The 22,784-nt window shown below is 37.7% G+C and overlaps 1 protein-coding gene across 4 annotated transcripts in view; it reads right to left on the bottom strand.

Moving 5' to 3' along the window:
* The window catches only part of TENT4A (terminal nucleotidyltransferase 4A), a 60,210-nt gene that overhangs the window by 4,819 nt on the left and 32,607 nt on the right, over positions 1–22,784 (bottom strand). For 2 of the 4 annotated variants that reach the window (XM_065832150.2, XM_065832151.2), the window contains exons 9-11: positions 21,169–21,269; positions 20,733–20,905; positions 8,881–9,039 (exon numbers count right to left, since the gene is read on the bottom strand). In XM_065832150.2, the coding sequence (XP_065688222.1) occupies positions 8,881–9,039; positions 20,733–20,905; positions 21,169–21,269 (433 nt within the window). The remainder of the gene's footprint in view (positions 1–8,880; positions 9,040–20,732; positions 20,906–21,168; positions 21,270–22,784) is intronic. The other 2 variants (XM_071804442.1, XM_065832152.2) reach the window with 1 other exon arrangement.

Raw genomic sequence — 22,784 nt, 5'->3', positions numbered from 1 at the left:
TTCTTACCATCCTTCCCTATTATTCTTCCACTTGCATTATAACTTTCTTCCCATGTAGCAGGTAAACTTGTACTCCCTGTTCATGATGTGGGGCACACATTAATTTTTACATAATTTAATTTCTGCTCTTTTTTTCCTAATAAGATCTGAAATCCAGTTTGACACTCAGTTCTCTGTAGGAAATCAAGAAAGCATTATCACAGTAGTTTTCTGCAAAAACATCAAGATCTCGTGTTTGCAAGAACTTGTGAGCCCAGGACCTACAACTCTCTACCAAGTTTAAACTATTTGTCTCCCTCTATGCCTTGCCAGGTCCTTTTGCAGCCCTTTTCAGTTGGCCCTTAAGGAGTTTATCAACACAAGCAAACTTCACCACACTTCATTCATTGCCCTTCAGATATGAGGCAGCTTGAGGCCCAGTACAAACTCCCGCAGGGTTTTCCTGGTAAATTCCGTTTACTACAAAAATTGAGGGTTTTTTTTTCTCATCATCTAACTAGTTAATCATTTATCAGAGGACACACATCTTTCACTTAGTTTCTTTCAAATCTTTGGTAAAATCACATCTTTTGGAAACCACAAGAGGTTGTTATCAGGCAGTTTCTCTTGTCCACACACTTCTGGATATTTGCATGCTCAGGACTCCCATAATCACTGAGAAATGTCATGTTTGTAAGCAGATGATGACTAGATAGAAATCAGATAATCAGAAAAGCAAGCCCTTCATCCTGTAATAAAATAGACAAACTTGTGGTTCAGATATTTTGACCGTCTTTAGATCTATTTCTCTTGATAGAAGAATCTCCTCTCCCACCATAAAGTTATTGATTCAACAACTGAATGATAGAACTGGTTCTGTGGATTGATTGATTGGTTTGTTTTCTTGTTTGTTTTGGTTTGTTTGCTTTTGGCAAGTCTGTTGAATTTGATCCTCTGCAAATAAAGCTGCTGGATCTGGAGAGAAAACTAAAAATCTGCACTTAAGACAAGTCTGGGGGTAGGGAAAAGGGGAGAATTCTGTATCACATAGTGGGTTTAAAAAGCTGCCAGATGTTTCAACAGAAATTTAAGAAAAGGATGTTCCTGGCCTTTACCCGAAACTATATAAATCTGGTGGAAACTGAAACACCAAGTAATTATTTGCTAAGGAAACCAAACTTTTATTCTTAAATACAAGCAAATGTACTATACAAAACTGCTGACATTCAAAAACTGTCATTATTCAAAAAGAAAATTTATTGCCAAAAATAAATCACCCACACTTTGAAGTAACACAAGTAACATAACAGAGTAGAAATCTAAATGTAAACGTGTCTGAATTGTTTTGGTGTTTGCTTGCTTTTCGCCTGCTAGCATCTGTAAAGTAAGGAGAAAAAAGCAGAAGTGTTAGTGATGAAATTTAAGTATCAGTACTCTTAACTTTGAAGAGATGATACAAACGGAGCTCAAAAATATTTGGTAAGGACCAGCTAAAGAACAAGTTTAGAAAAGGCAGTTTAGAAATAACACATATTTACTATTTTGTTGTTAAGACTACAGGATTAATGGCCATGATTGAATCTAGTCTGAAGTTGACAGGAATTGTTACCAAACTCATACACTTCAAAATATTCCACATGAATTTACAGAGTAATATTCAGAAGAACATAAGATTTTAAGTATCCCCTTAATTTAATATACATCCTCAAAATAGTTCATAAAATTGTTTTCAATTCCTCACCTTATTTCTGAATTCTCTATTTTTGGCTTGTAGAAAAAAAAAAAAAAGAAAGAAACCAACCAACCAAAAACCCAAAACAAAAACAAAAAACCAACCAAACAAACAAAAAAACCCACACAAAAAACCCAAACAAACAAACAAAAAAACCCACACAAAACAAAACAAAAAAAATAAAGAACTGGTTTCTAAAGATTTTAGGTTCACTTTCCCACTTTCTGAGCATAGGGACATCTGGAAACACACTTAAAAATGCATCTGGTATGTAAGTGAAATTTAACTTCTTGTTCTTTACAAAAAAAGTTCACTGTTTTGCGGAGAAACAATGGACAATGACCTAACCGACATTTTAGCCATTATTGCACAAGCAATAAATCAAGTATTAGGCAATGGTTCAGCCTAGCCTCATTACTTTAAATTAGCTAATAGGATTCTGTAAGATATTTGCACAAGTTACCTGGGCACCCTCTTAACCTGGTAAGATTTGTAAGTGGTTTAGATTTCTAAGCTGAAGTACAGCAAAACCAAAATAAGTTCTTACTCAAGTTGTTTAGAGCTGGCCAACCAAGGAAAAAAAGGCCCAAAGCACTGCAAATATCAAAGACACTTCCCCTCATTTTGGGTCTCTTGTTTGGACTTACTGGTTACTTTCAGCTACAAGAAGATCTTGAGCCCTAAACAGATTTTATAAAATGAGCTAAAATCTTCTTCTGCTCCCATTAAGAGGAAAAAACAGCACTTATGCAACCAGCTGCAAAAGTAGCAAAGAAAAAAAAAATCAACACAGATACCAGAAAGGTCTCAAAAGCAAGAAAGCTTTTAGATGTTTCTTATCTTCTAACACTAGAGAACTGAAAGACTCACAGCCACAAGGGAGCAGGTTGTATCAGTCCTTTGTATCTCATCTTACTTTGTGTGGTAGCTCTGCCAGTAGCCTTTAACAAAGGGAAGCTTTTGCTTCTCTTCACCTCTAGCAACTATTAGTATGACCAGTTCAAAGAAACTGGTATTTGAGAGATCAGAGGCCTGATCTCCAGAATGAGTGACTGACAGTAGAGACAACTGTCATAAGCTGAGCATATTTTGAAAGTAGAATCTGACACATAAAATACCCTTTTTGATCTTGTCACCAGTCAAGTTTCAAAAACGAGAGTCAAAACAACACTGCCAGAAGACAGAACTCACACTGCAACTTTGCTACTGTTGTGACACGGGCCATGAAGCGTTATCTGCATACTTGTCATTAAGGAGAACACTTTTCTAGCATAAAGCTGGCAATTTTACACCTTAAAGAGAAGTCTTACATCAATGAGATTTATCACCTTTTTATTTGGAACAAAAGGTATTATTACAGTGAGCAGACCCAAAATACTTTCCAAATGGTGAACTGATAGCAATATAGTACATGTGAAAAAGTCACTAGAAGAAATGGATATCTGAGTAGTCAAATCAATCTCAGTTTGGGAGCAACAATCTGATTACACTGGCATCAGAAGATAAAGACTACGCAAACAAAACATCAGGTACTACCCCTACATTTCCATAAGTCTATATTTTATTTATGGTGGGTTTATTTATGTTCTTAGAACTACTGTTTAGACTTTGTGTCTCTCCTGCAACTCAAAAAGTACTCAGGAAGCAACCACCAAGGTGGCCAGAGACTTTCATAGAGTCATAGAAACACCTGCACTGGATGTTTATATGGAGACCTGAATGTCTACATGAAGGCCTCTAAATATCATTTAATCCAGCCTTCTGTTGTAAACAGTCAGATTAGGTTATCCAGGTCTAGTCAAACAGTCAGTTTCCCTACATAAAGGGATATCACCACATAAAGACTGTCCATATAAGTATAGGACAGTCTAAGATGGAAAATATCTTGAGTACTATTTTGAGCTGAAGAGCCTCTGAAACTCAGGTGCAGGTTTTCCTTCTCTCCATTCTTTAGGAAAGGTAATATAACATCATCCTCTTTTCCTAATTTTGCATGTTTTAAATAAAAATAAAAACGTAAGACACAGAAGATAGGAGTCTGACATCTAGAATCAAAACTGCTTCCAAAGGAGACAGTTGCATTCTCCTTGCTCTACCTAAGAAAATACATAAACACTGAACAAGTATTCCACACTAAATGAGCTCTAAATAAAACATAAATGACATTTGGTTGACTGAAGAAATCTTCAGTACCTAAGCAGCTTAATAATGTGATTGAAGAAACTCAGTCTACTTCTAAATTGTAGTTAACATACTAAAAATACTAAAAAAGCACCACACTATACTAAGGGAATTTAGCATATCTGTACTTCTGACCAGCTGATGACACCTGCATTCTTCAGAAATATTTGGTAAAGTGGACTAGAGTTCAGCCTTGACATGAATGACAATGTATATTTACAAATATATATCTTTCATCAAAGTGAACAACACTTAGCTGCTTGCACTCATGTAGAAGAAACACGGGGTGTTTCAAAACCATCGATCCAATTTGAAATCACTACATCTCCGCAACCACAAACTCCCCATGAATGAAACTCTTATCACGTGAAAGGACGGGACACAGAGCTCCAAACCATCACAGCCAAATGCCTCACACAAACAGTCCCGGCCTCAGCCACTCGTAGGATGGTGACCCCACAACTGCTTTGAAATTTAGTCCATCTTTTTGAAACAGCCTGTACATTTTTCACTCAAGCACCTGAGCAACATCAGTTTTGTTTTCGACGTTGCTAACTTTTTAGGAATCATTCCAGAGATATCAGCAGTACCAGCAATACTAGTGAGACAAAGCAATACCATCAGCTATTGCAAATTCTGAAGCAAAGTATTTTAGCCAGTGAAGTGCCTGTAAAGCAATATAAACAAGCAGTTTATAAAGTTTAAGTGTATGGTCTTGTATAGCTGAACACAAAAGAATCTGAAAACCAAACTACTTGAACAAGTTCTTCTAAGAGTTATTTATAGCGTGGTGTTTCCACACTGGCATTAAGGTTTCATTTCCTAGTTGTTCCCTGTGTTTCACAACTGAGCCAGTGAACGCTGCTATGAAATTTTAAATGAACGTATTCACAATCATATACCACTCATCTAAAGAGGTTTTCTTAGACACACTGGAAGACAGCACAGCAGATTGACTGGTGCTTACTGGCTTTAAGATACTTTTGAATCAAAAGACCACTCTTTTGGGGAAAAAATGCGACTTAAAAAATAAAAGAGTTCTTCTGACCTAAGCAACATGAATTTTCTTCGGTGGTGACTAAGCGATCACCAATCCAAGAACAAACCAAACTTATTTCATCCCAAAATAACAACATGGAAAGCAGTCCCTTGTTCTCCATGGGAAGTTACCAAGCAATTTCTGCCTGCTCCATTCATCTGGACATGCATGCCAATATCTGTTTTTCTGCTTATTCCAGTAGGCAACACTGCTTTATAAACTGTTCTGCTCTCCCAAGTGACATTTCAAGTTGCCTGTCAGCAAAGTAGAAGAATGATTACCTTGGAAACATGATGATGATCATGAAAACCATGCAGACCTGTATCAGGAGCTTAATTAGACCCTGAACTATCTGGAAATTCTCCAATTAATTATGCAGTATGTAAATGGAATCCGTAATCAAACCAAAGCTATTTCAAAGAAAGTAAGTATTAGGAAGCTCTAATAGCAGAGAATTTGCCTAGAAGGCTGCAAGTTGTTCAAAATACAGTTAAGTGCTCTTGACGCTGGCACCTCCTGCTTTTGAGAGTAGTGCTGGACACCCAGGTACAGCTTCCAAGCCAAACTGAGGCAGAGAAAGTTGCCAGGGAAAAGGCTGAAGACACCCTGCAGACAAATCAAGGACGTTTTGAATATGAAAAACACCTGCTGCTAAGTAAGACCTGAACATGTGCAAGCCTTTATCAGAATAGGAGCCCTCTGAGCTAGCAAAATGTGCCATTAAGAGATATAAACTGGCACAGTCTTAAGTTACATCAACTGCAAAAAGAAAACAATCAACCTAATCTAGCTCAGTCACACTCCAGAAAGCTGGAAATGAAAAGGAGGCATTTACAGTATTCTGGGTAGAATTATTTCATTTCCCACTTCTGACTTGGTCATAATCCTTACCCATAAAGAACATTCCTACTTCACAATACACAAGCTTTTGGTAAATTCAGCACAGAAAAAAACATCATCCTATTTCTGAACTGTAGGTAACAATAAATTCCTCTGATTTCATGTGAATCTCAATGGCCCATCTTTGTAAAGTAAAAGCCACAGAGGAATTCTGAATTTTAAAAATATAAGTATTGCACAAACTATTAAAAGAACATTTAACAAGGATTGGAAAGGAAAGCCAAGTAACAAGTCCAGAAAAAGTGCTACAAAGCAGTTGTTTTCCAAGATTCAAAATTCCAATAAGGATCCAAAATTCATGCAACACACTGCCTCTTCACAACTGAGGCAAAAACTCTGGATGCCAACTTGGTTTTTATGTACCAAAAAATGCATGCCTCAAAACTGGCTATTTTTTTTTTTTTCTGTAATTTTGATTAAGTTAAGCTTCAGGGTACGTCTTCAGAAAAGCAGAGCTATTAAGTGAAATAATAAACTAGACTAAGTTTGTACTTTTGCTGAAGTTTAACTTAAAATACTTTTCCAGTTTCATTTTGAACAAACTTCAAAGGTTTCAGACCATACACTAACATGTGAATACTCAACTGCAGACACTAAAATAGCAATATGATATTCTATTACCATCTCACTAACAGAAAACATTTCCTGTGCTGATAAGCTGGTTTTGCCTAGGCAAGATTCAGCAGTAGGGAAGTACAGGTAAAAGGGCAAAAGGCAGGGGGGAATCTGTGTAATCACTTAGAAGATTAAAACAAGTCATCCCCTGAGATGCAAGTGGGGCTTAGTAGAGGACTGTCCGGATGAAGTTTTAGTATTAATCCAAAAGTTTCAACATTTAAAGCACTGTTTTTTTTTTTTTATTCTGTAGTAAGTGGCAGTTACCATCTCTAGACATGTAAGTCAAACTCACAAGCTGAAAAGTATTCCCCTTACATGCCAGGCTCAAAGCATTTTGATAAGCAGCCCAAAGTCCAGCTGGAGGTCAGCAACTACCAGTATATCCCAAGAGCTGATACTAGGGCCAAGACTAGTTAACATCTTTGTTAATGACTTGCATGATGGGAGAGAGTGACTCTCAGCATGGCTGCAGATGATACTAAATTGGAAGGAGTGGCTGATGATAAGATGGTTGTGCTGCCATAACAAGGGTCCTCATCAGGTTGGACAAATGGCTTGACAGGAATCTCATGAAGTTTGAAAAAGTTAAATGCTAAACTCTGCCCTTGGGAAGGAATAATCCTATCTACCACTATACACTGAGCACTCTGGAAGGCAGCTTGGTATAAAATGACCAGGAGTTCCCAGGAGACAAGTTGAACATGAGCCAGCAACATGCTCTTGCATCAAGGAAGGCAAAGAGCACACTGGGCTATGTTAGGGAGAGTATCTCTAGTACAGGGGTAACTACTCCTATATTTATACACGCCTAAAACTACATTTGGCCCTTTTGAAGGCAACCATGAGGCTGACGTGGCCCCCAATGAAAATGAGTTTGACACCCCTGCTCTAGTAAGTCAAGGAAGGTGATCATTTCCCCTTTACTCAGCACTGGTGAGGCCACACATGGAGCATTAAGCCCAGGCCTGTGAACCCCATTAACAGAGAGACATGGACATATGGGAGTGAGTCCAGTGAAGGTCCATGAAGTAAGGGACTGAAACTTTTGTCTTACAAGGAAATGATGATAGAGCTAGAACTATTTCATCTCAAGAAGAGAGTGCTCAGGAAGGACCTTATAGATGGGTCTAACTAATGAGAGGGTATAAAGAAGATGGAGCCAGACTCTCCTCACTGGTGTCCAGTAAAAGGACAAGAAGCAAAAGGCACAAGCTGAAATGCAGAAAACAACTGAAATTTAAGAAGAAACTTTTTTACTGGAACGAGTTACTCAGAGCAACTGGGGAGTCTCCATCCTTGGAGATACTCTAAGCCCTAATTGGACAAGGCTTTGAGTAACCCGCTGTAGCTGACCCTTTTTTGGGCAGGAGGGTTGGACCAGGTGACTTCCAGAGGCCCCTTCCAACCTCAACTATTCCACGATTCTGCAAAATGCTTGAGCAGTCTCAAAGTAGAAACTGAAACAGATATACCGTGTCATGGCCAAAGAGTCAAGGAGGTGCTGAATCAAATAAAAAAGACAAGGTCATTAAGTTGAAAATATCCTGGCCCTAGATTCCCAAGAATTGTGATAGAAGCACTGAGAGAAGGAGCAAAATGCTACAAGAACCTGATCAAACTAGGTTTCAAATGAACCAGCTCGTTATTTTCTTATCACAGGCAACCTACAACTCACAACTTGCATTAAAGCTCATGTGAGGTAGCTGTTTTGATTAACAGTTTCAATAATCAAGACTGAGGTAATATTTTCGTACAGACACAGGCACTGAGGCTGTAAGAAAAACTGATGATTTTTCTTCCCCTTGTAGTATATAATGGATAAATGAGCTAAAACACTTGAGGCTAGTTGAGTAACATACATTTTCCCTGCACGTTCACCTCCCAGCCCATTTAAGCACACATTTAATATTCTGGTAAAAGTTCTTGTACACATGCTCGTAATTAATTTTCTCTTCTCTGTCTTTATAATGTATTATTCATCTGCTTTAATAATTCAAAACGAAGACAACTAAACAAGCCTAGACAGGTCAGTACTATTTCTTCAGATTCAAAACCTAGCTTACAGATACACCACCTACATGAAGTTTCTATTTTAAGAACATAAATAGCCTAAAGATCTGCAAATATCCCAGTGGTTAGGCACCAGGAGTCTCAAGCAACACCTTAAGGAGTCAGACATCTGACACCCTCCCTTGCCAGTGTGTTGTGCAAGGGCCCTTATACTCAGAGACGCATCTCAAACACTGAACCCTTTCCCACCCATTCTTCTCCCCACACTTCTGACATGGCAGATAAGTACTTTTATGATTACATGAAGCTTAGCCCATGCTATCTTCAGAGGTTTTTAGAGTGACAGCACAGCGCAAATGATCTACACTTCCGTTTAGATCACTATCTCATTAAGAAGTCGCTCCATTTAGTTGGCTCATACCTGATTACTGGCGGCCATTATCAAGGTTCTCGTAGGCGCAGATTGGGGTTTACCACTTGGCATAGGCAATGCGGGTGGTAAACTGGCCATAAGCTGAGTCGGTGCTTGCAGACTGAACTGGTAAACATTAGGAGCTGTGCAAGGTGGTGTATCAGAATCCTTTTGGCAGAGAAAAAGGGGAAAAGAAAAGCAACTTTACAGAAAGTACAGTATATACAGGCTATGCATGTGAAAAAGCACCCAAATATCAACTCATGTGAATACTCTAAAATTTAATGATTTTTTCAGTGGTAAAAAATAAAATACAAGCCAGCACCATATTTATTTTACACATGTAGCAAAAGTTTAATTGAACTTGCATCAAGGAGACAACGCCAACAGGTCTATGGAAATCACAGATCATTCCAGGCAGCACAATCTAAAGTCAAAGTTATATCTCTACCAAATTTGAATTAAAAGATGGGAACTATGGTTGGGGAGAAAAAGGAAAAAAAAAAAAAAAAAGGCAGAACAAAAACAGCAGCACTGTTAGTGATACAAGGGCTAGAATTTTAGGTATCATGACAGAATCAGTCCTCTGGACAGTGTTCTGGATTGTACTTATCTGTACAGCAAAGTCACTCACTGTAATTGTTATAGTCTTCTCCCATTCTACCCAGAAACAGCAAAGTTAGGGCTCCACGTACCAAGAAACAAGGAGACGGTCTGCCGGTCACCCACTTAACTGCTAGCTGAGAGCTCTGCTCTTCTCACTTTCCACTGGAAATCTGAGTGATAATTCCTCAGGGAAAGCAAGACGGATGTACATTTACAGAAAAATATACAGTAATGGAACTGATATTACTGATTACTACGCCTCCTCCTCCTTCCAGTCTGACCACCAGCAATTACAGATGCACCGTAAGCAGTCATACTGGTGATGTTAAAACACTGAGGCCCTGCAGCACTTAGTAGACACCAAGCAGGGCGGCAAGCACAGATGCAGTGGTTTACAGGAATGACTGAAGTCTGAAAACACCCAATTGACTGCCTCAATTCTTAAACAACAAGTTATAAGTTGAGAAAGTTGAAAAACAAGCTACAGCCTTTTGAAACAACTTTGAACACAGATCCTGTAAAACTTATTTTTCAGTCATAACACAATGGCAACAGATAAGTAGCTTTCCCTACATTTTACTGCTGCTTTTTACCTCACTCTTAACTCCAAAGCGTTATAAACTTGAAAAAAAAAATGGAAAAATCTATTCTTTATCCCAAACCACTGATGTTTTTTTCCATTCCCATCTATCTGGTGCAAAGTATAGCAAGAGATGGGGCTTGGCTAATTAGTAGTTCGGAGTTACCATATTAAAAGATGTTACTAGCTCAGATGATCAGGGATCTTTACTGTTAAAGTAATTACTGAAATATTCTACTGCTCTTTCTCTGAAGATTAATTACCTGGAAGCAAAGACTCTCCACTTAAACCAAGCAAACTTTAAATAGACTTACAGCACTAATACTTGTCCTCACACGGCCTTGCTTTCCAAATTAGATTATTCAGTTAGAGAATAGACTATCTAGGAAAACATTTTCAAGAACAGAAACAAGAAAATATTTTAAAGCTTTTCTTGGAGAAAGCAGAAGGCCATTTAAGAGAGACTGACAGTTATGAATACTGAGCAGCCTAAGCAATGAACTACTAGAAAGCAAAACTTGGATCCCAGCTGAAGCGAATACCCACAAGAGTCCTCAATAAAACTGTCAGCTATTAGAACAATCACTCTTTTACTGGTCCATATAAAGTTGTGCTTACTAAAAAAATAAGTTTAAGAGAAAACAGAGCTGCTCTCCTATTAAGTGAACTAGGAGTAAAAGTTACAGTATGCTTTTCTGAAGCAGTTTCAGATATTTGCATCATGAATTCACCAGAGACAGACCAGACTAGTAACAAGAACCTGCAAAAACTTAAGTCTTATTTATGAGATCAGATGTTTACTATTTAATAAATATTTCCACAATGGTTGACTACATGCTGTAACACTGATAAAAAAAGTTAAGCTTAGCCATACGCACACACAAAGCTGACTGCCTAGATGAGATGGCATTTTTCTCCTTTGCCCAATCCTACAGTATTAGCCACAGGAACAGGGTACTGCCTCTACAAAGATGAAGCTGATACATTCTTAACTAAATAGGTGGTAGTCAGGTACAGGCACAAGAACTTGGATTTCTAAGCTGAAGTTTCTTTAGACACTCTTGGTCACGGAATTATTAAAAAGCTTATAAAAAAAGAGGGAAAAATAAAGAGAGGGCAGTCATGTTTGAACAGACAACTTCTAGGCATGCTCATGAGTAACCCCGAGCAGGCAGAGGGAAAAGGGGATTTTACTGTCCATCCAAACTAATGTGTTAACTTCTGCAAAGCAACCTTCATAAACCTGACCAAAGAATAGTTTTAGTCCCGACACTCAAAGAACTGAGTGTCTTTCTCTTTTGCTTAGATAGTATCAGACCCCTTGAAAATCTGCATACCTAACCCAGATGGGACACTTCCCATTTATAAAATTTAAGGGGTTTTGTGCAACAAGAAGTTAACTCCAGTATGGAAGGAGCAGTAGATGGAAAAGGGAGTCATATGGTTTAACTGAGACTAGATAAATTTCAACACAAGGAAGCTTATGTTGCTTTATTTTTGTAATAAGTATGTTGTTCTTATTTACTGATACATGTCTCATACACGTAGATTGTATTTCTGTTCCGAAGTGATCCTGGATTGTTAACAGGTTCACTGAATGGAGCTGATATGCTGACTTCTCATCAGCATCAAAATCCTTTTGTGAAGAAGAGCATTACGTTTCTTATTCAAGCTGAAAGGTTAACCAAAATAATTGAGCTTAACGTGAACAAAACTGATTTTCCATGAGCACTGCCTACACTGAGGGATTACATCTTCTTTGGTCTTCTGGACAGGATTCTCAAGTGTAATATGCAAACTAGAAGCATCATAGAAGCTCAGAAGACCTACAAGTAAGTAAAAGCATACGGGTAACATTCTGACACTTTAGACCCACCTTTACTAGAGTATGGGCTACAGAGGTCACATTGTAAAAAGATTAATGTGAAATAAAGATCCCTCAATTGAGTTTACCAAATAATCTAGGGATAAAGCTACAATGACTGCACTAAGAGCCAAGATAAGTTCCTGATCTCTAGACTACTACTACTACGAATGCCAACCAGAGTCGCTCATCCTACAAGGAAAATAACCCCAAAGAGACGCTTTTGGAAACAAAGAGACACTGCCAGATACAGGTTTAGGATAAGGGAAGTTTCCCTTTTAAAACACACTCTTTAAACAAGTTTCAAACTCATGAGTAAGAACTTAGTCCCTGGAAGGAAGATTTCTACTATTCATAGCCTTGATTACTGAGGACTCTCTACCTTAATGTTGGAAAGATGACAAAGTATGGAAGACACCTAGAAACTCAAGTGTTATTGATGAACTGCCATCTAACTATAAATTTTACTTGAGAAATGGGATCCCTTGGCCTTCTGTCTAGACAAAAACAGTGAAAACACTGCAGCCATATGAAAGATGAAGACCTGAAGCAATCTTAGAAGCCAAACTCCTCTTCCTGACATCGGAAGAGAAAAAAAAAAAATCCTTCATGCTTCTGCAAAGTGCATCTCCCATTATAAAAAGTCCCAAGACTTCATCAGCAACAGAATATTTACTCACCATAAGCTCCTTTGTAACTAGGTCTGGCCATAAAAGCTTATTTCCATTCCATTAATAACTCAAGGCTTAAGATACAAGGTGAACTGTACTGGTACATTCATTGACCAAGACAGTAGCTCAGTTTCCACAAATTTCACAGGCACTCAATTATAAACTTCCTTTCCACCATTTTAAATGCCTGAATGCTTTGTTTCATTTAGTCAGTTGAAAAGTTTTAAATGACTGACAATAGCTACTACTTTAGAGCTTTCAATTTCCAGGACAATATTTTTTTAAAAAAAAGCTGGAATGGCCTAAGAAGATTAATTCTCAATCCCAGTCTGTTAAAGTGTTGGACCAGTGATAAGACTCCAAATATCCTAAAAGTCAGTATTCAGAAATCAAAACTTAAACAACAGAATGCAAATTTCTTGCTAATGTGACAGTTCTGGGTTCTTACACCCCACCACCCAACGCCTCAAGAATGAACAGAGGTCTTGGCAAAAAAGGTTCTTATTGTTTCCATTCTGCCAACTTCTCCCACTAATGAAACATTTATTTTTTCTCTTTCCCACAACATTCAGGAGCTGGAAGCTGTGAGAGAACAATGACCACTTCAGTAAAAATTGTGTTCCATGTTTGAGAGCAAAGAACTGAAAATAGTGAGAAAATTGGTGTTTAGAGTTAACACTTTACAGATTTTCTTTCACGTGCTAGTCTCGTTTCTTACAATTGAAGTGAATTAAAAGATAAATGCTTCCAGCCTTACTCTTTTTGGCTCTTTTCCCATTCTGGCCTTCTCCATTATACCTGCATTAGCATTTGACGTTATTATGAGCCAATTCATGGAGGTGTACCACAGAAGCAGTAACCCTCTTTTTCCTAGCTTCACCTTCTGAATCAGTTCACCACAGGATTAGGTGAACACCAGTGCAGAAAAGCAGCAGCAGACAGTGAACAGAAACATCTGTAGCAAGAACATCTAACTACTGGATTATCTTAGTAAAAGTATAAAATCACACCCCTTGGAACATAAAGGAGCACCAGAAAACTTCTGACATTTCATAGTTTGGGGCCATGTGCAGAAGCAGAACCTCAATGCATGCTCGCACTTCAGTGGTTTTAGCCCCAGTCTAACTTTGCTTGATAAAGTAACATGCTCTCAATGTGACTTCATGGATTATACACCCCCGTCTCATTTCTTCCACATCAGCTTGTGCCATTTCCCTTTCTGGTAGGTGGAACCATAACTTTTACTATGGTGTAAAGAAAGAATTGAGATGAGCAAAATTTCTATTTCTATGGGAGGTCACAGGGTAAGAGAAGTTGCATCAATACAGTTGCAACATTTCCACTTGGCAGCCTATAAACATTACTAAACAGTCTCAAGTAAGATAGCTGATTTTTCTGCCTTTGGGTCAAGGCAAGACAAAAGGAAAACATCTTGGTCATTGTGCTTACAGGAGAGGAAAAGTGAAAGAAAAGATACAGTATACGCAAAGCAAACTGAAAAATATGAATCCTTCAAAACATTAGTGTTCATTTTACAGAAAGACAACTAAAAATATAATCTTATCAGTATCCATCAAGATTAAGTGCAAGCACAGTACGCACCTTAACCCCACCTCATTATATCCTGCCAGACCTGACTGTGGGCTTATTCAATACTCACTGTATTTCAGATAAATCATCTTAAATAAAAACAGGTCTCAGAGGTGTGTCATTTCAAATCTCCTTTGTTACTCCTAATATTTTCATTTCACAGGCTTTCAGTTGGTCTGTATTGTTAACACTATATTAATATTTCAAGTTAGTGTTTTTCAAGTTAAGCACTACACTATAGGACTCATTATGCAAGCTGAACATATAACCTAAATTAAATATTTATATCCTAGTATGTTTTCTTCCATCCTAAAATGGCGTAGCTACCTCTGGTTATTTTTTTCAGGGGAGAGAATATTAACATATTACAAGAATACTACTAGCCTTTAGCATCAGAAAGTAGTCCGAGTTTCTCTCCTTCACTGACATCTCAGCACTAACAGTCAGTTTTACTTGCTGATTTACACGTTCCCTCTGTATGCTTTGCTGCTTAGAATAACTTTTTGATAAATAAAATTAGTTTTTATTTATATGTTCAAAAATGTGCCTCCTACAGCTTTGCAGAAATTTGTTCTTCCTTCAAGTGGATATAGACAAAAGTCTCCTCAAACAACTGAGACAGAAGAACTGAAGGAGAGCATTCAACAGTATAAAACAACGCATGGTCAAATATGGGTTAAAAAGCAAAACTGGGACTCCATGGTGAAAGAGGAAAATAGGCAAAAGCAGTACTGGAAAAATTTGTCCCCCTCTAGTTCACAGAAACTGTCAGTAATCTGCACAGCAAGAACAGGAAAAAAAGACTAGAGGTTTTAAAGGATTTGGGGCTTAAACTCAAATGCCCCAAATCAAATGTCAATCAGATGCTTTTCCCCTGTAACATCAGGTTGTCTGTGTCTGCGTGCTCAGGGTTGCACACAAGCTGGCTGCAAGTCAGCATATATAGCTTTCTTTAAACACTAAAGATTAAGAGGTCTACTTTTTAGACCACTTGCCTCTATTTGTTCAGGAAGGGGAAAAGACTAAGAAATAATCTGCATTCCTCTACAAAAAGATGATCAACTATCCATACACGTATTTGAATTGTCACTTTGATGAGGACATGAGAATATTCACACATGTAGAAATAACGGAGAAAAATCTGTGTAGCTCTCAGACTGAGAATATTGTTGGGCCACCCCCTTAATGCCCCCTTTCCCTACACACACAATTTCAATGGGAAATCTACAAATTAATCACAGTCATTAAGACAGATTAAACAAGAGTACAAGAGCTGTTACAGTAACTATTCTGAAGTGTCTGTCCCTCCTACTGCAGATAAGCACATGCCTTACACCTGCAAATATAACTGCTTTTTAAAAAGCAACATTTATCAGGACAAGACATATCATATACTTTATCACCTCTCTCTGTGAATAGGGAAGTACAACAGTTCCTGCTAATACGCTGAAATCAGAGTCTTTGACTAATAAGGAGGAAGGGGAGATGGTGACAACTTCATTAAGATTTTGAGTTCAAGTACTAAGCCACAATTAACTGCAGAGCAAGTAACTGTTTCAAAGTCAGTGTGGATCTTGTACACATTCAGCAGAATGACAGGAATAATAAGTCTTATGAGTCATATTTATATACTGCTCTCACAATGAAAGCATACCATCAAAATACTAAGTATGTAATATTTGAATTCAGTGAAAAGACACATTCCATCCAACACTGAAGGTCTTGCTCAGCATCTCCCCTTGCTGATGGGGGCAGAACAGTGGGCAGATCAAGCACTGACAATTCTGATGAAAGCTTGTTACAAAGCCTGAATGGCAATGGCTACAACTAAAATTTCAAGAACAGTCTGAAAGGACATACTGTAAATGCTAAAAAATTAAATACAGACAAGGATTGTGTTCTCCCCCAAACTAAGCTATACAGGCACCTTTACTGAAACTGCAGCCACCCTGACAGGACTGCATGGTCTTGAGAAGCCAAAACTCTTCACAAAACCTTGCTGTAGAAGCCCAAAGAACATTATCACCAGAAACACTAAGATAAGGTAAACAAAATTTCTTAGATCCAAACATCTAACAGACAACTTTGAGATTCTGTGCTGGAGTGGATATGAGATTACATATCCATTAGGTCACAAGAAAGACCTTTAAAACTTTCCTGTAAGCCATTATATCTGTTACTGATATGCAGGTATCAGTGCCACAAAAATGCTATGCTTTATTTGGCATAACAGCATCAAAACTGTGGAACACACTTAGCACCAGGAATTATATCAGACCGAAATGAGACTGCAAAAACATACCTAGGATTATTTTTTTACTTGGCAGACTGTTGATCTGACAGTAGATATTCTCCAGCACTACTCTAGGACTTCCTGAGCTAATAAAAAGCAGCTCCCCACAACGCTTAAGCAACAAGGAAACCAGGTCGCTTACAGAGTAGAGGTCCAGAACATAAAAGCACCCAGGAAAATAGGCATTTTCAAGAGGAATTGGTCACTGCTTAGGTTCTCAGACTGACATCTGCAACTAGCTAGAACAAGCAGAGAGCTAGGGGCAAACATAGTTCATTTCATCTGGTTTCAGATTCTCATAACAACCACTTAAGTCAGTGTGAAGGTTGAAATGAGATTTCCTAATGCTTATTTTTCTACTGTGGAACAGTTTGACTCTTGTTCCCATAGAGTAAAAACTCACTTTGCATTGTCCTTGATGGCAAAGATATTTATAAAGCATCTTCCATTATTCACGTCAACGTTTGTTGGATCATGTGGGAATGCATATTATTTTGCAACTTACCTGTTTACATGAGTAAGTGAAGAATACATACTGCGCCTGCCTCTTTGTCAGGGCAGCATATGGTATTTTAAATGCCCCCGTAGAAGAATATTTAACTGAGAAAATACTTAATACATAGATCAGTTTGATAATTAAGAGAATCCAGAAAAACATATGCACAGTCGAATATGTTCTGATGATCAGGTTTCTTGCATCCACAGGTTTATTTCCATGTGTGCCTCAGTTTGCACCTGATCACTAATAATTATATATCTTCACAGAGCTGAGGTAGCAGGGCAGCAACTTTAGCACTCAGTATTTTGCAAGGAACTACATTTGAAGCGCCAGTGAGAGAATCAGAGCTTTGTACTGACATGTTCAGTAAGATAAACCCATAAACTGAACAGCTATATCACTAATAGTAACAGTGATACCAGAACACAGCAGTCTTTGATCAAAATTTACTGGTCCCAAAAGCTCTCTTTTGCAACTAAGATTTTGCAGTTTCTTACAACTCTTATGAAAGACAGCACAACTAGAACGTCATCAGCCAGGTAGTGCTAACATTAAGGCATTTTGTAAATAGCTTTCTTGCCTTGGAAAATCCATAAAAGGATTTTTTTTTGTACAAATTATGCTTTAATATCATTAGAACCGGTTCTTAGTTTTGGGTTGTATAGACAGTGGTCCAGAAGTGTGCTCCCCTAGAAGCTAGTCCTGGACTTGCAGAGATGAAAGCAATCACCCTCGAATTTGATGTGGTATATTGAGGAAAAGCATATAAATCTAAAATACATGGGGAAAGGGAAGGCTCTCCTTGATGGAAGCGGTTCTCTTGTTCCTCAGCAGTACACAAGTGCTCATCTTCAAAAGGTTATCATCGGTATGGTCCCCAAAGGAAAGCAGTAGCAGGAATAGAAAAAACTCAGGGTAGTAACTTTAAGCTTTTATACCCCTACACTTCCATTTTTCTGAGTATGTGCAAAAGCTGAAAAGCTGATTTCTAAATGTTAGCTCTGGTTTATGCCACTCTGGTCTCCAGAAAAACCTGCTCCTTCTTGGTGTTCTATTCTGACACCTGTCCTCCTGCAACAAATCTATATCCATCGCTGTCTCTGAAGTGCCCATAATTCCAAGACACCAGAAGCCTTGCATATGCAGATGCTGAGTCATATTTACACAATATAAGGTAAAACCTGTAATGCTGCCGGAACTTCAAGGAAGTAAATCTTCAAACAACATACAGCGTGCTGTATTACAACCAACTAAGCTAACTACTGTTACAATCAGCTATTAAACCATAGGACTTAATAAAAATCCAAGGAGCTGTATGGGCAACACTGCACTGCTTTGATAATGCTTGCATACTTTGTATATACTGTCAATATTGCTTCTAGCACATGCTGACAACTATAAAGTAGGCCCTCAGACCTATGGCTGGTGTACAGTGATGTTATGACTTCAAAATATAGCTACTTCTGTGCTAGAGTGGACAGCTGGAATATTTAACCTCCAGTAGAAGCTGAAGTTCAGCAAGGGGCGATATGACCAAGTGAAGTCACAAGCTCCCAAACCTAACTCCTCTTCCTCCACATATATGAGTTGACTTCCTTTATATTGGTAGGCAAATCTCAGAAAGGTCAAGGTGTAAGCTGATCACTATTACCCGTGAAACTTTAGCAGTAAATTGAAAAGCAAATACACTATTATCAAGTCCCTCTAATATCATAACTAAGATCTTGTGATTGATATACAGCAAAAGATATCCTGCAGTCATACAAAATACATGTCCAGAAACAGTCTTGACACAGACCTTGTGCTTAACAGTGACATCGTAGGGATGACTACTTTGCTATTAAAATAAAACCTTAATTTCTGGGAAAAGACCAGCAAACTGTCAATATAGGATCTATCCATCTGCATTTTCTTTATAATCTATATCTTGCTTCCAGTCTTCAGTATCAAATAAGTTCAAAAGATTTAATGCTAAACAAACACATCATTCCTGAAGAACAACCCCTCCACAAGATCAGAGCTAACACTACATAGAACTCTCCAGTGATGAGACACACCATATTCGTATTCCCTTGTTCTGAAGCTGGTACTGAAGTTTACTGCACCAGAAGTTTTGGCACAAATTACCAGTTGTCATAAGTGCTAGATGTTCCTTTGCTGGAACCTGGACACAGTATTATGCCAGGTCATGCCATGGACAGCCTCTGACTCTGGCAAAATAGGCTTCTCTTCCTGAACCACGTGCAGCTCAGGACTGCTCAACCAGAACCTGTTCATCTTCATATAGCCAAGCATGAATAGGATGAACACAGCCATTATTTGTCAGAAACCCACCATTCCAAGCCAAATTAAGATAACTTGATGGCAGTCTACTAAAGACATAACACCAATAAATGACCAGGCCTTAAACTAGGGTTTGTCACAAGCACACGGGCATAAGGCTTTTTATTTTGTTAAAAAGGGCAGCATTTACATTTACTTTGTGGATGCCCAAACTGATTGCAGTTCTGTCTTGTTGAGAGATTCCTTTTCACTTTCCATTTATTTTTCTGGCATCAGAAATGAGGTTTCATCATCAATGTCAGGCAAAAAGGAACTAAGGTGGTATCATAACCACTTACCACTCATTACATTGAGAGTGAAGAATATTAAGCAAACACTGCATTTTCTCATTAAACTTATTACAGCCATCTTGCTCACTGACATACTCAAACCAGGAGCATGGCTAGTGGTATCACTGGCAAGCATCATGCTCTTCTTTTTTCATTAGCCAGATGGTGCAACTAAAGCATTTACCAAATTTACTGGAGGTGCAGTCAAGACAATTAAACACAGAAAATTCAGTAGTGTAAAGGAATTACAGAAAGTAACCAGAACATATAAATAATGCCTTTTTCCCTCAAAAGTTGCTAATTTTTTATTGAATACAATTCCCAACTTTTAATTCCGCATTTGACTAGCTTTTCAAAGCAGTCAAGAAACAGGTACTTGTGTGTCTGTTGGCATCATCCAATTATTCACTATCATAGTTAACTGGATATTACATCTTGTTCCAGTCAATACCTCAATCTAGCATAGAATGCTTCAATAGATTTACAAAGAGCACTTCGTGCCATGCAATACAATTTTGTGCTTCATAATCTGCCCTGCCCAATTCTATGTTGATTTAACTCCATATTGAAACAAAAACACCTTATACAATCTTAAGAGTCTTGAAACATATCTAAAGAGACTGCAGCTGTCTCTTCCAGAAAGTTACAATAAAGCCCAGCATTTAGTTTTGAACTGAACTTTCAAAACAAAAGCTAACACAGCAAGACTTAACATATGAGGGCCCCATTACCATTAAAAATGAACTGACTGCCTGGTTGAAAACAGTAAGGAATATTATTTACCTTCACAGCACTATATGATGCTCATGTTTAATCTGAGGTGTGGGGAAAATGGACCAGAATTTGACAATGGGAGATCTTGCTTGATGAGAAGCTACTTAATTAGCTACTGATAACTTGGGTTTTTATGTTTTCTTACATTTAACTACTACCACAAAGAGTATCAAAGATTTAGAATGGAATTAAGACCGATTTAATTTCACAAAAAAATATTTGATTTCAGTAACTTTACTGAGCAGGGAGGTTATTAATTTGCTGTAGCAGCTTAGGAATACTATCACATTAACTTTTGTATCAGTTGAGGTTCTGAAGTGTATGATAAACTCTGCTTCTTATTAGCTTAACCCATTAAAAGAAAAAGCTTACAATGTCACTGCCGGAGAGTGATGATACCGAAGAGGTGGATGAGCCAGAGGATAACTGTTGTGTACTAGCCAATGACAAAGCCAATTGTTGGTTGTATGATGTTTCAGAGTCTCTGTTCTGCTGCTGTTCCCCATTGCACGGAGCTATCTGGTCTCTTATTTTCAACCTATTATCTGTTAACAGAAAACATAAGTATCATTTGAGAGCACAGAATACAAACCCGTGGGTCTTGAAGTCTAAGAAGAGCTGCAGTTTAACAAGCTAATTGAAAAACAGGCTCAGAGAAAACTAATCTTGGGTTAGAAAGTTACAAATTCCACTTTTTTTCCTACATATCTGACAACGAATAATTTCAAGGTATGAGTATTTTGAATGACATCAAATTCAAGAAAAAAAAAAAAATTAAGCTGTTTTCAAAGATTCCTGCTATACCTACCAAGCTCAGGTGATAAATTAATTTTGCTCCCCCACTTCTTTTTAATCCAGGCCCTGTAGTCAATCACTTCTTGGGTCACTTTGATGATTCTACCTAATGTGCTAAAAAAATTTTTCAATTAAGTATTAAACAAAGATTGTTGGTTACATATTTGCAAGCATTTCAATAAGCAATCAAATTATGCTAAAAGTCAGTTCAAAATATCCCTACCCAAAGAATCCTTTTGAACTTTCATTTCCTTCGCACATCATTTAATCCACTGAAGCATCACAATTTTAACATTAGTGTATTACTTATCTTCTGCCACACTAACATGCAAACACTGACAAACAGTAAGATTTTTTACTCTATATTTCTAAATGGAGTGTGTCTTATGTATCAAGACTGTACATGCAGTTATCAGTGTACTTGATAAAAGCAGTTCACAGGTTCTTGCATTTCTCTACACAGAAAATATTTTTTTCCAAAGAATCTGGATTAGAATGCACTGAAGACATTAACATCCCAGCCCCTCAGCTGACTTTCATGCTGAAGACAGAGACCTTCACTAATCCTCGCTTGCAAATTTATAATACAACTTAAAAGGTATAAGATCCCCACAACTATAAAGGAAGTACCATGGATCGTGAGGTAGTGGAAAAAATAAACAGACTGGCTCCAAAACCAGAATAACTTAGAGTTTAAGAAAATCCGTAACAGCAACTGGTTCAGAGAAAAAGCCTACCTGGTCCTGCTGAACAGTACCCAGTTATCAACAAACACAAAGCAATATTTTTCCAACATGCCTTCTCAATATTCAGCTATTTGAGCTGTGCTTCTTCTTGAGCTTCTTCTTTGTTTGAGAGCTAAACTTTCAAGCTTTCCTTTCATCAGGGACTAGTGGCTGAAACACTAACTATAAACTCCATGCTCAAGATAAAGGACTGACTACTGTACAAAAATGGGCTGTGAAAAGTTACCATCTGGGAGAAGATAATGTTATTTTAGTTTTGAAAATCTTTAACAGTTACAACAAAGCTTACTTTGTATTTCACATCATAAAGGTACATGGTACCTGAACCAGAATGTTCTTCTGGTTTAGATTTATAATGAGGAGGTAGGACATACATAGTTGAAATGTATTTAGAATACCTTTATTAGGTCATTTCATAGTAACACTTTCAAAAGGAGCAATAATTTTCCTACTGGCTTAGGAATTACTGTTTCATGCAAGACCAAATATCATGTCTTCCAACTTTAAAGACATGTCAGTTAATACTGTAAATACGTGTGTTAGTACTGAAAAAGGCAGTCCGGCATTTTAAGCAAACATTGAACCAAATAATGTAATCTAAGTAATAAGTCCAATAGCTGCAGAAGGGCCTCATGGACAGAATTAATGTCTTACACTATTTTATTTATGTAATGTAGATAAAATTACGCATGTTGGAAAACAATCTTGAATTTTATGTGCAGAATTAAAGGCATGATTGGTACACTCAGCAACTAAAGATATGGGTTATAATAGGTAATTCTTTGGAAACCACAGTTCAATAATTCAGTAGAGCACACTAAGAAAGGAAAAAATAAAGCAGAGGATAGTATTTTGTCAATGTACACTCTCATGACATAAAGGC

The sequence above is a fragment of the Patagioenas fasciata genome, chromosome 2, assembly GCF_037038585.1.
Source record: "Patagioenas fasciata isolate bPatFas1 chromosome 2, bPatFas1.hap1, whole genome shotgun sequence".
Lineage (NCBI taxonomy): Eukaryota > Metazoa > Chordata > Aves > Columbiformes > Columbidae > Patagioenas > Patagioenas fasciata.
This window is presented reverse-complemented; position numbering and strand designations above follow the sequence as displayed.